Source organism: Neoarius graeffei, chromosome 9 (assembly GCF_027579695.1).
Source record: "Neoarius graeffei isolate fNeoGra1 chromosome 9, fNeoGra1.pri, whole genome shotgun sequence".
Lineage (NCBI taxonomy): Eukaryota > Metazoa > Chordata > Actinopteri > Siluriformes > Ariidae > Neoarius > Neoarius graeffei.
This window is the reverse complement of record NC_083577.1, coordinates 14,894,740-14,907,237: the sequence shown is the minus strand read 5'-3', so window position 1 is coordinate 14,907,237 and position 12,498 is coordinate 14,894,740. Positions and strand designations below refer to the sequence as shown.

Sequence of the window (12,498 nt, the reverse complement as noted above, 5' to 3'; positions counted from 1 at the left end):
ACATTTGGCGCATCATAAAATGGAAGATATGACAAAAAAGACCTAAGACAGTTGAGCAACTAGAATCCTACATTAGACAAGAATGGGTTAACATTCCTATCCCTAAACTTGAGCAACTTGTCTCCTCAGTCCCCAGACGTTTACAGACTGTTGTAAAGAGAAAAGGGGATGTCTCACAGTGGTAAACATGGCCTTGTCCCAACTTTGAGATGTGTTGTTGTCATGAAATTTAAAATCACCTAATTTTTCTCTTTAAATGATACATTTTCTCAGTTTAAACATTTTACATGTCATCTATGTTCTATTCTGAATAAAATATGGAATTTTGAAACTTCCACATCATTGCATTCCATTTTTATTTACAATTTGTACTTTGTCCCAACTTTTTTGGAATCGGGGTTGTACTATATTAACTATTCTAAGTGTGTGCATGCGTGCATAGACACATTATCATCACCTGTAGGTGGCTTTTGTTCTTTCCAGGTGTTTTCTCAATTAGATGCTCAACAGTGGACTGAGTCCTCAAATCCAGCCACACTAAAGATGTGAAAAATCAAAGTAAAAACATTTCACAGGGATTTTTAACCAAACACACATACAGTATTTTAACTAATCAAGCAAAACCTGTCAAACAAAATGTTACAATCTTCTGTTCTTATCTGAAAGACAAACAACAAATTTCTCTAAAGAACATGAACACTGTTTATGCTAAAATAATATTGATATTACAGAGGTTATTTTTCAGTCTCATTGAGCTGGGAGTGAAATCAACACATTTTTAGTTTGTTCATTTCTCACACACACACACACACACACACACACACACACACACGAAAAAAAAAAAAACCCTGACCCTATGCTTGGTAACCAAAAGGAAACCATTTTTGCTCTTTTTTTTCAAATAAAAGCCATAGGTTTTGTAAACAGTAAATAAATAATAATACAAAGCAGTTTTGTTTGTGAGATCAGCCTAATATCTACACATGTACTACCAATGTTCAACTATATGTATACTTGAGATGAAGTTAAAATATTTTAGGAATTTAAAAAACACATGATGCAGATGTACTGTTATAAAATAAGAAGAAAAAGTAAGACAGTGATCATTACTTGCAGCAGTGAATGTCACGGTGCAGGCACTTATGGATGTATAAGCAGAAGAGTGACAAAGAGCAAACAGTAACAGAGCCAAAACAAGAGACGAGAATCAGAGTCGTAGAACTAGCAAGGGTCAGGCGATCAGCAAACAGCATTAAGGGGGAAAGACAAAGAGCGAAAACGGAAAATAGAGAAGCAAGAGTCAGAAGAAGAGTCAGTCAGAAACCAACAAGGCTTGGTATGAACTGATATAGGCAGAATGATACTTCGCAATGGAGTGGTGTGAGAGAGAGGTTTATATAGGCAGGGGGACTAATTGGAATGATGAGTGACAGCTGAGTTCAATAATTGGGAGACAGAGGGCACTGCGAGTTCTGAGGAGTTTAGTTCATGATGTCCATGTTTGTAGTTTGGACAGTTTCAGCAGGTTTACTGACAGAGCCCCCCCCCCAAGGAACTCCCACTGGGAGTTATAGTCTTTCTAGGACACCCCCTACTTCTGGGTGCAGGTTTGTCTGGGTGTAGAGCATGGAATTCTTGCTTGAGTAGCGGATCTAAGATGTCTTTGGCTGGAACCCAGCTCTGTTCTTCGGGTCCGTAACCCTCCCAGTCTACCAGGTATGCAATCTGCCCTCTTCGACATCTAGAGTTGAGGATCTTGTTTACCTGGTAGATGGGTTCACCTTCTAAGTCGAGAGCTGGGTGTTCTTGGCTAGATGAGTTCTCCACGAGAGGTCCCGAGATGGCAGGTTTGAGGTAGGACACATGGAATGTAGGTGACAGCCTGCTGTGAGGAGGGAGTTCTAGTCTGTACGAGACTTCATTGATGCGTTCAAGCACTTGAAAAGGCCCGATAAAACATGGCTGGAGCTTTCTGCAGGAGTTGGGTTCCCTGAAGTTTCTAGTATCTACCCAAACTCTGTCACCTGGGTTGTATTTTGGAGTTTCTGCACAGTGCTTATCAGCATACTTCTTGTACTTGGCACTGATAGTCTTGATCCACTGGTGGACCTCCTCCCATATTGCCTGGCTGCGAGAGAACCACTCTTTGATGGCTGGGACCTGGCTGGGTGTGTTGTCCTAAGGGAACAGAGGTGGCTGGTAGCCGAGTATGCACTGGAATGGTGTTAGTTGGGTTGCAGAGTGCTTGAGGGAGTTTTGTGCATACTCGGCCCATGGAAGGAAGCATGCCCAATCCCCCGGTTGCACATGCAGAAGATCCTCAAGAAACAGCCGATTTCTTGGTTGGCTCTCTCATCTTGTCCATTAGACTGAGGGTGGTATCCAGATGTCAGACTCACAGAAACCCCTAAGTCTTTCCATGAAGGACCTCCAGAAATACGAGATGGACTGGGAGCCTCGATTGCTTACAATGTCTTCAGGGAGACCATAATATCAAAAAATGTGTTGGAACACATTTTGCTGTTTGGGCTGTGGTGGGAATGCCAGGTAAGGGAATCAGCTTGAGGGCTTTGGAGAAGTGATCAATGGTTACCATAAAGGTTGGTGATGAAGTCTATCCCTAGGCTGACACTTGCACGACTTTTGGCCACGATTTTGTCGTGGCAAGTCGTGCCATTTTGGGGCACGAACTGGGAGGCTCCCGCACTGTTCACAACTAGTTCACGCCGAGTTCACGAATGCGTGCCCGTCCACATTCACGAACTGGCACAACGAGTTCACGCATAGTTTGCGCATAGTTTACGCACTTCCCGCATTGGCACGACGAGTTTGCGCAATTCGGACGGTGTCGTGCCGACTTGGGCATGCCTGTGTCATGCACAACCTCATCCTCATCAGATACCCACACGCAATTTCAGAAGTGGACCGCGAAGATCCGGACACACATGATCTGATCCCTGGTGGATGGAGGACTGACCGACACCTGCAGGGGCTGCTGCCTCTAACCGGCCATCATACCCAGAAGGATGCAAAGGATCAGCGAGACTACCTGTCACATTACTACATGTCCCCTGCTGGTGCTGTCCCTTGGCAAGAAAGAATGGTAGTAGCTTCATGAGCTGCATCCACAGTTGTTCCATTTTTGAAATAAAAGAAACGAAACTCCCCCCCCCAAAAAAAAGTCATGAAGGAATAGAAAATAAGACATTAAAGAAAAAAGCAAGAAAAAAATTGCGAATGGCGAGAAGTGTCCGGGAAGCCCTATGTATGCCCCCGCACCGACGCGAGCGCCACTGTCGCACAGTAGTCGTGAACTGCTCGTGAACTGCTCGTGAACTCGTCGTGAACTGCTTGTGCCATGCGCAAACTGTTCATGAAGTGCGTAAACTAGTCGTGAACTGCTTGTGCCATCAATGCGTGACCGTGTCAGTGGGAAGGCACGGCCACGCTGCGATGCGCACCAATTCGTGAACATGTCGTGAACTACTCGTGAACTCGACGTGAGCTGTTCGTGAACTATTCGTGGCAGTTCGTGACAGTCGTGGCATGGCGCGCACTTCCACGCACTGGCACGCATCCTCCCGCATCGTCCCGACGAGTTTACGACGAGATCACGAACAGTTTGCGCATAGTTCATGACCAGGTCGCGAAATTTTGTCGTGACCAAAATTTTGAACATTTCAAAATTCTCGTCCCAACATGGCACGCAGTCACGACGGGTTTACGCACACTTCACGCCAGTTTACGACTAGTTTGCGCACTGGCACGAATCGAGTCGTGCCAATGCGTGCCACGGAATCGTGCAAGTGTCAGCCTAGCCTAAGGCTATATGGGATTAGGGTCTCTGAGGCATGGGAGGGGGGGGACAGAGTTTACCAGTGGGTGGAGTTCTGGGTACTTTGGCTTGTGCACAGACCAAGCATGATGCGATAAACTGGTTGATCTCAGTGAGCATGTTTTCCCACCAATATTTGTTCCGAAGTATCTGATGGGTGTGATGGTTGCCCAGATGTCCTGCATGTGATGCGTGTGCCCATGTGATGAGGCTGCTTCTGAGTTGTTTGAGCACATATAGTAAACCAGGTGGAAGATTATCGGGAAGTTGTTGGGGTTGAGAGTTTCTGATTTCTCTGTCTAGGTCCCAAGTGATGGACTGGATGAAGCATTGAGAAGGGAGGATGGGATAGGCAGTGGAGTCCTAATGAGAGGGTGCAAAGATTCATGAGAAGGCATCAGCTTTAGTATTCTTGGAGCCAGGACAGAAAGAGATGGTGAAATTTAATCTTGAAGAAGAGAGCCCATGTGGCCTGATGAGGGTTTAACCGCTTGGCCTTCCAGAGATATTCTAGGTTCTTATGGTCTGTTTGGATTATGAATAGGTGATTGGCACCTTCCAACCAGTGGCACCATTCTTCGAGGGTTAGCTTGATTGCGAATAGCTCCCGATTCCCCACATCATAATTTCTTTCTGCTGATGAGAGTTTCCTTGAATAGAAGGCCATTGGATGAAGTTTCTGTTTCTCCCCAAAATGTTGGGAGAGAACTGCACCTACTCCCATGTCAGAGGCATCAACTTCCAGGGTGAAAGGCTTGGAAGGATCTGGATGCTGTAGGATGGGGGCAGAGGTGAAGGCTTTCTTAAGGCGACAGAAGGCTTCTTCTGCTGTGGGGTTCCATAGAGATCTTGCAGTCACGTGACCGGAAAGTACACAACCGTCATCTTGTCGGTAAAACACACAGCTGAATACTGCTGCACTCGTGTACAGAATGGATCAATTTCAACCGACAGACTACACGGCTCATTTTTCTAATGAACAGATAACTAGATATATGTCTAAAATAAACGATCTACAGATTAGTGACCCTTATGGCTTACCGGACGGAGTTTTCATGACCGGATTTTGAACTGCCAGCGGAATACCCAGATGTGTATAATTACCTCATTAACTTTCCCTCGCTGTTCAGTGGTGAAGCACTGCGTGCCTATAAATCTCTGGACAGTTATCTTTACAGAAATTCAGGATTTGTCAGTGACTCAGATGTGACATCTTGTAAACAAGAATCCTCATTGGATGGGTAAGTCACTTAAGTATTGAGTATAGCACTGACCAGCCGATTATAGAATAGAATAAGGTAATTCCAGCTGTAATTCCAAATCGTCCGTCTTGTTTACCATGGATCTGGCATTGGAGAGGTAGAGGCTTAGCAGTGGAGATTTGAGTGGCTGTTTTCTGAACTTAGTCAACAGGCCGGCTCTGCCTGCAGCCTCGCTTTTGCTTCTGCTCCCGGCGCCGCCTCCTTCGCTTTGCTTCCGATAACAATCCACGGAGACCCCGCTGGTCTCGCTATCTCGTCCGGAATGTTGTGCATGCGATGGAAATCGCTACAAACTGTCATTTTCTGCTGGAAACCAATGTCCAGTAAGTCCATACAGTTGTAGTGGATATTGAAGTCCGGTACAGATGAACACCACGCAAAAATACACACAAAAAACATAAAAATCGTGCACAGGTAGGGAGAGCTTGTAGCCGCAGCCGTTATAGTAGAATTGTATATAGTAGGGTTTTCCAGAAGAAAAGGTAGAAGTAAAAGCAGAAGTAGAACCAGAAGTAGAAGTAGAAGGAGGAAATATGGCGTTTGACCGACAAGATGGCGTCTGTCACAATCTGGATCGGCTGTGACGTCACATGCAAGTGCTCCATTGAAGGCACTTGGGTCCCTTCTTGAGAAGTGCCATCAAGGGGGCAGCGATTGAGCTGAACCCTCTAATAAACCGGTGATAGAAGTTTGCAAACCCTAGAAAACGCTGAAGGTCTTTGATGGAAGTGGGAATGGGCCAAGACATAATTGCAGAGACCTTTGATTAGTCCATACAAACTCCCTCGGAACTGATGATGTATCCAAGGAAGGAGATACGCGTTTGATGGAATACACATTGTTCCATTCATCAGAACCACTGTTTTGAAACCCATTGCACCATAGGCTCAGTTATATTCATACCTTTAATGCTTCAGGTTGGGACACTGAATGACAGAGACAGTCGGGGTACTTTGCTCAGACCTTTCTTTGATTTTTGCAAATGCTTTTCAGATTGTCTTTTTGTCTACTTGGTCTCTCCACCATGCACGCACGCACACACACACACACACACACACACACACACACACACACACACACACAGATCTCTGCTGCTTGGCCTCAATGTCCATTCACAAACAGATGCTCAACCACACCTCCGCCCCCCACAATGCCATTTACATTTAAGACCATTTTGAATAAAAACTTACAGTATGATGATCATTACACTGTGCATGACATCTCAGTGAAATGTTGATATCCTGCCCTTTGCTGTCCTCACCAAATTACATACATGAGAAGTCCATTTCATTTGTAGTGTTAAATGTTATTGTCTCTTCATAACTCACACCAGTTCACTAACATGACTAATGCAGGCCCTCTATGTTTTATGTGTTATTGTCTTTACTGCTTTCAGTCAATATGAACACACTGTTATATATGTATTAGTGAATAATAGTGGCATATAATTAGAATTGTGAGCATTATGTATAGGCTTTTTGATAAGGGGTACTTTTATAAAACATACAATATGGGACTCAGGATTTTATGCAAACAATAATTTAAAATATAATCAGCCTTGAAGACTAAGATATACACTTAAAATATTTCAGTTACAAACTGTTTCACCTATGTCTTCAGTGCTAGAGAATCTTTAACTTATCATCAGGCTTAAAAAAAATCCCACATAAATATCTACAGAGGCTCAAAAAGATGATGTTACTGACGGTAACCTAATGATAAGTTCACTGTCTAAAGTTATAGGATATGAAAAATTTAATGTAACCTTTGTAAAGATGTATTTTCTTTGTTCCGACTCATTTAAGTACATTTCAGTGCAAAAATTTGCATCTGTCAGGATGCAGGCACTTACGGATGTACAGTGGTGCTTGAAAGTTTGTGAACCCTTTAGAATTTTCTATATTTCTGCAAAAATATGACCTAAAACATCATCAGATTTTCACACAAGTCTTAAAAGTAGATAAAGAGAACCCAGTTAAACAAATGAGACAAAAATATTATACTTGGTCATTTATTTATTAAGGAAAATGATCCAATATTACATATCTGTGAGTGGCAAAAGTATGTGAACCTCTAGGATTAGCAGTTAATTTGAAGGTGAAATTAGAGTCAGGTGTTTTCAATCAATGGGATGACAGTCAGGTGTGAGTGGGCACTCTGTTTTATTTAAAGAACAGGGATCTATCAAAGTCTGATCTTCACAACACATGTTTGTGGAAGTGTATCATGGCATAAACAAAGGAGATTTCTGAGGACCTCAGAAAAAGTGTTGTTGATGCTCATCAGGCTGGAAAAGGTTACAAAACCATCTCTAAAGAGCTTGGACTCCACCAATCCACAGTCAGACAGATTGTGTACAAATGGAGGAAATTCAAGACCATTGTTACCCTCCCCAGGAGTGGTCGACCAACAAAGATCACTCCAAGAGCAAGGTGTGTAATAGTTGGCAAGGTCACAAAGGACTCCAGGGTAACTTCTAAGCAACTGAAGGCCTCTCTCACATTGACTAATGTTAATGTTCATGAGTCCACCATCAGGAGAACACTCAACAACAATGGTGTGCATGGCAGGGTTGCAAGAAGAAAGCCACTGCTCTCCAAAAAGAACATTGCTGCTCGTCTGCAGTTTGCTAAAGCTCACGTGGACAAGCGAGAAGGCTATTGGAAAAATGTTTTGTCGACGGATGAGACCAAAATAGACCTTTTTGGTTTAAATAAAAAGTGTTATGTTTGGAGAAAGGAAAACACTGCATTCCAGCATAAGAACCTTATCCCATCTGTGAAACATGGTGGTGGTAGTATCATGGTTTGGGCCTGTTTTGCTGCATCTGGGCCAGGGCAGTTTGCCATCATTGATGGAACAATGAATTCTGAATTATACCAGCAAATTCTAAAGGAAAATGTCAGGACATCTGTCCATGAACTGAATCTCAAGAGAAGGTGGGTCATGCAGCAAGACAACGACCCTAAGCACACAAGTCGTTCTACCAAAGAATGGTTAAAGAAGAATAAAGTGAATGTTTTGGAATGGCCAAGTCAAAGTCCTGACCTTAATCCAATCGAAATGTTGTGGAAGGACCTGGAGCGAGCAGTTCATGTGAGGAAACCCACCAACACCCCAGAGTTGAAGCTGCTCTGTACGGAGGAATGGACTAAAATTCCTCCAAGCCAGTGTGCAGGACTGCTCAACAGTTACTGGAAACATTTAGTTTCAGTTATTGCTGCACAAGGGGGTCACATCAGATACTGAAAGCAAAGATTCACATACTTTTGCCACTCACAGATATGTAATATTGGATCATTTTCCTCAATAAATAAATGACCAAGTATAATATTTTTGCCTCATTTGTTTAACTGGGTTTTCTTTATCTACTTTTAGGACTTGTGTGAAAATCTGATGATGTTTTAGGTCATATTTATGCAGAAATATAGAAAATTCTAAAGGGTTCACAAACTTTCAAGCACCACTGTATGTGCAGGAGAGAGCGGGGAAAGCAAACTGGAAACAAAGCCAAAACACGAGACTAGAATCAAGGTCGTGGGACAGGCAATGGTCAATCGATCAGTAGATGGGGCAATGCAGACAGGGCTAGAGAATAATGAGAACGATACGAGAGCAAGGGTTGAGAACACAATAAAGCGGGCAGTAGAATAAAGGCTCAGTATGACAGGAATGAACACTGAATGATACTTTGCATCGAGTGAGAATAGGAGAGATGTTTATAGAGCAGGGGCTGATGAACCAGGAAATGAGTGACAGGTATATTTAATAAACAGTTGATAGAGGGCTCTGTGGTTTGTGGGTGCTGTAGTTCTGAGCGGCCATGTTTGTAGTTGGGTTCAGACTGGTGCTCTCGACAGTGTTACTGACAGAAACACACCCCCTCCCCCCAAAGGAGCTCCCTCCAGGAGTTACAGTCTTCCGAGGGTGCCCTTTCCCTTCAGGGGTGCGGGCTTGTCAGGGTGTTGGCTGTGGAACTCTTGAGTCAAGAGAGGGTCCATAATGTCCCTTGCTCCTACCCAGCTTCGCTCTTCAGGTCCATAGCCCTCCCAATCTACCAGGTACTCAAGCTGACCTCTTCTGCGCCTAGAGTCTAGGATTCTGTTTACCTGGTAAATGGGATCCCCTTCTGGACAAGGTGACAGGTGGTCTGGGGTGAGTAAGTTTGTGGACAGAGGACCTTGGATGGCAGGTTTTAGGCAGGAGACATGATATGTGGGTAACAAGTGACTGCACAGTGGGAGCTCAAGCCTGTAGGAGACATTGTTGATGTGTCAGAGCACCTTGTAAAGTCCGATGTAGCGTGCCTGTAGCTTCCTACAAGTATTGGGTTCCTTGAGGTCCTTAGTTGACACCCATACCCGGTCACCAGGAGAAAACTCAGGGTTGCTGCTCCTGTGCTTGTTGGCATATTTCTTATACTTGGCATTGCTAAACTTGATGCGTTGATGAACCTCCTCCAAAACTGACTGGCTGCACAAGAATCACTCCTCCACTGCCTGTACCTGTGCTGGTGAGTCATCCCATGGGAAGGGGGGGGGGGGGATTGGTAGCCGAGCACGCACTGAAAGGGTGTTAGTTGTGTAGCAGAGTGCTTCAGAGAGTTCTGTGCATACTCAGCCCATGGGATGAAATGGGCCCAGTCCCCCTGGTTCCATATGCAGAAGACTCTATGGAAACATCCTATCTCCTGGTTAGCCCTCTCTACCTAGCCATTGGACTTGGGGTGATATCTGGATGTGAGGCTCACTGAGACACCTCATGAGACACCTCCATGAAACTGAGGGCCATGGTCACTGACTATGTCCTCTGGGATGCCAAAGTATCTGAATACATACTGGAATACCAGTTTGGTGGTCTGGAAAGCTGTGGGGATGCTGGGTAACAGGATGAGTCTCAGTGCCTTGGAGAATCTGTCGATGATGACCAAGATAGTAGTGCTGCCCTGGGATGGTGGTAGGTCAGTGATAAAGTCGATCGTCAGGTGAGACCAGGGTCTCTGAGGTACAGGGAGAGGGCATAGTTTACCAGTGGGAGGTGTTCGAGGTACCTTGGCTTGTGTGCACTCCATGCACAAGGAGACAAAATGGATGATCTCAGTCAACATATTCTCCCACCAAGCAGTTGGTGAGTATGATGACTGCTTGGTTGACCGGTGGCAGGAGATGCATGTGCCCAAGTGATGAGTTTACCTCGGAGATGGTTGGGGATGTACAGGTAGCCAGGTGGGCAGTTAGCTGAAGGAGTCTGTGGAGTCTCCCTTATCTCCTTGTCTAGGTCCCATGAAATCGCTTGGATGAAGCATTCGGGCATGAGGATGGGGTGAGGTTCAGGGTTGTGAGGAGATGGGCTGAAGACACGTGACAGGGCGTCCGCCTTAGTGTTCTTGGTGCCTGGACAATAGGATATTGTGAAGTGAAAGTGCGTGAAAAACAGAGCCCATTGGGCTTGGTGTGGGTTAAGTCTCTTGGCCTTCTTGAGATATTCCAAGTTCTTATGATCCATAAGTATGATGAAGGGGTAAGTGGCTCCCTCCAGCCAGTGGCTCCATTCCTCCAGAGCAAGCTTGATAGTGATCTCTGTTCCTGATGTCATAGTTCCTCTCCACTGAGGTGAGTTTCCTTGAGAAGAATGCAACTGGGTGGAGCTTGGGCTGAAGCGCTGTGAGAGGACCCCTCCTACACCCATCTCAGAGATGTTCACCTCGACCATGAAAGGTCAAGTAGGGTCAGGGTGTTGGAGGATCAGGGCTGTGGTGAAGGTGGTTTTGAACACTGCAGGGATCCAGTGGTCCCAGTGGCTTTGGTCCCTTCTTTAACAGGGAGATCAAGAGCACCATGTGAGTACTGAAATTTCTAATGAAACGACAATAGAAATTTGCGAAACCTAGGAAGCATTGGAGCTCCTTGACTGAAGTGGGCACCGGCCAGAAAGTCACCACAGAGACCTTGGAGGGGTCCATACTGACCCCCTCTGCACTGACGATGTACCCCAGAAAGGAGATCTGATGCATGTGGAACTCACAGTTCTTGGCTGTGACATAAAAGTGGTTTTCTAACAGGAGTTTGAGCACTGATTGGATGTGTTGGAGATGGCTATCTTCATCTGGGGAGTAGATCAGGAGATCATCGATGTACACCACCACATAGCTCCCTAGCATGTCCTGAAGTACATCATTGATGAGACACTGGAACACACTTAGCACTGAAGAGAGGCCATATGGCATCATTCAATACTCAAAATGGCCAGCATTGGTGCTGAAGGCCGTCTTCCACTCATCTCCACTCACTCGGATACGGACCAGGTTGTAGGCACTGTGTAGGTCTAGTTTAGAAAACACCTTGGTGCTACGGAGCTGTTCTAAAGCCGAGGGCACCAAAGGAAGAGGATATGGGTACTTCACTGAGATCTGATTGAGTCCTCAAAAGTCTATACATGGGCAGAGGCCACCCCCTCTCTTCTCCATGAAGAAGAATCCCGTTGATGCAGGTGATGTAGACGGGTGTATGTACCCCTGATTGAGGGCCTCTTGTATGTACTTCTCCATCGCCGCTTGTTCCATCTGGGACAGAGGGTAGATGTGACTGTGTGGTGGAGAAGTGCCCGGTAGGAACTGCACAGTTGTAGGGGCAGTGTGGTGGTAGGCTACATGCCTTACCATTACTGAAGACCTCCCTTAGGTCCAGGTAACACTCTGGGACCCCTTCTAGGGAGTCAGGCTGGGGACTCTCTACAGAGGTGGAGGAGAGACTTAGCTGAGGATGCTGAAGACAGTTCTGAAAACAGGTTGGGGCAGAATAAGAATCTCTTTATTCTGCAATGAGATGAGCGGGTCGTGAAGCTGCAAAATGATGTCATGATGTGGTAGTGGTAACTAGGAGTGAGATTAGCTCTGAATGGAGGGCTCCCACCTAAATGTGCACGGGAGCAATCCGGATGGTGACAAGGCCATCCCCTATCAGGCCTCCGTCAATTGTCCTGATGCTGAGTGGACTCTGCAGAAGATTTGTGGGCAAACTGAACTTCTGGATGACTGAGCTGTTGATGAAGTTCCCCTCTGCCCTTGAGTCAACAAATGCAAAAAGCATGTGGGTCAAGGAAGGCAGTTTCAACAATACAGGAACCTTAAAAGACTGAGCTCTAAATGATCTCACTGGACTCACCAGGTCAGCCTTGGTCTCTGCAGAGCTGGTGGGTGGACTGGACACTGAATAATCTGATGGTTGGCACTCCCACAGTAGAAACACAGGCCTTCTCTCCTCCGATCTCGTTTGGAGTGTTTCAGATGAGTTTGTGAGACCTCCATGGGTGTAGGAGCATCAGTGGTTGAAGTGGGCATGGCCTCCTCCTTGAGTGATGGGTGACTGGATAGTAGATGGTCCAGCTGAATCACGAGATCAA

General features: G+C 45.4%; 1 protein-coding gene across 1 annotated transcript in view; it reads right to left on the bottom strand.

Annotated features, from left to right (window-relative positions):
* Window positions 1-12,498, bottom strand: part of LOC132892102 (glycerol kinase-like) — a gene marked incomplete at its 3' end in the record, with an annotated part of 205,517 nt that overhangs the window by 109,102 nt on the left and 83,917 nt on the right. The window contains exon 5 of the mRNA XM_060930503.1: window positions 458-537. Within this exon, the coding sequence (XP_060786486.1) occupies window positions 458-537 (80 nt within the window). The remainder of the gene's footprint in view (window positions 1-457; window positions 538-12,498) is intronic.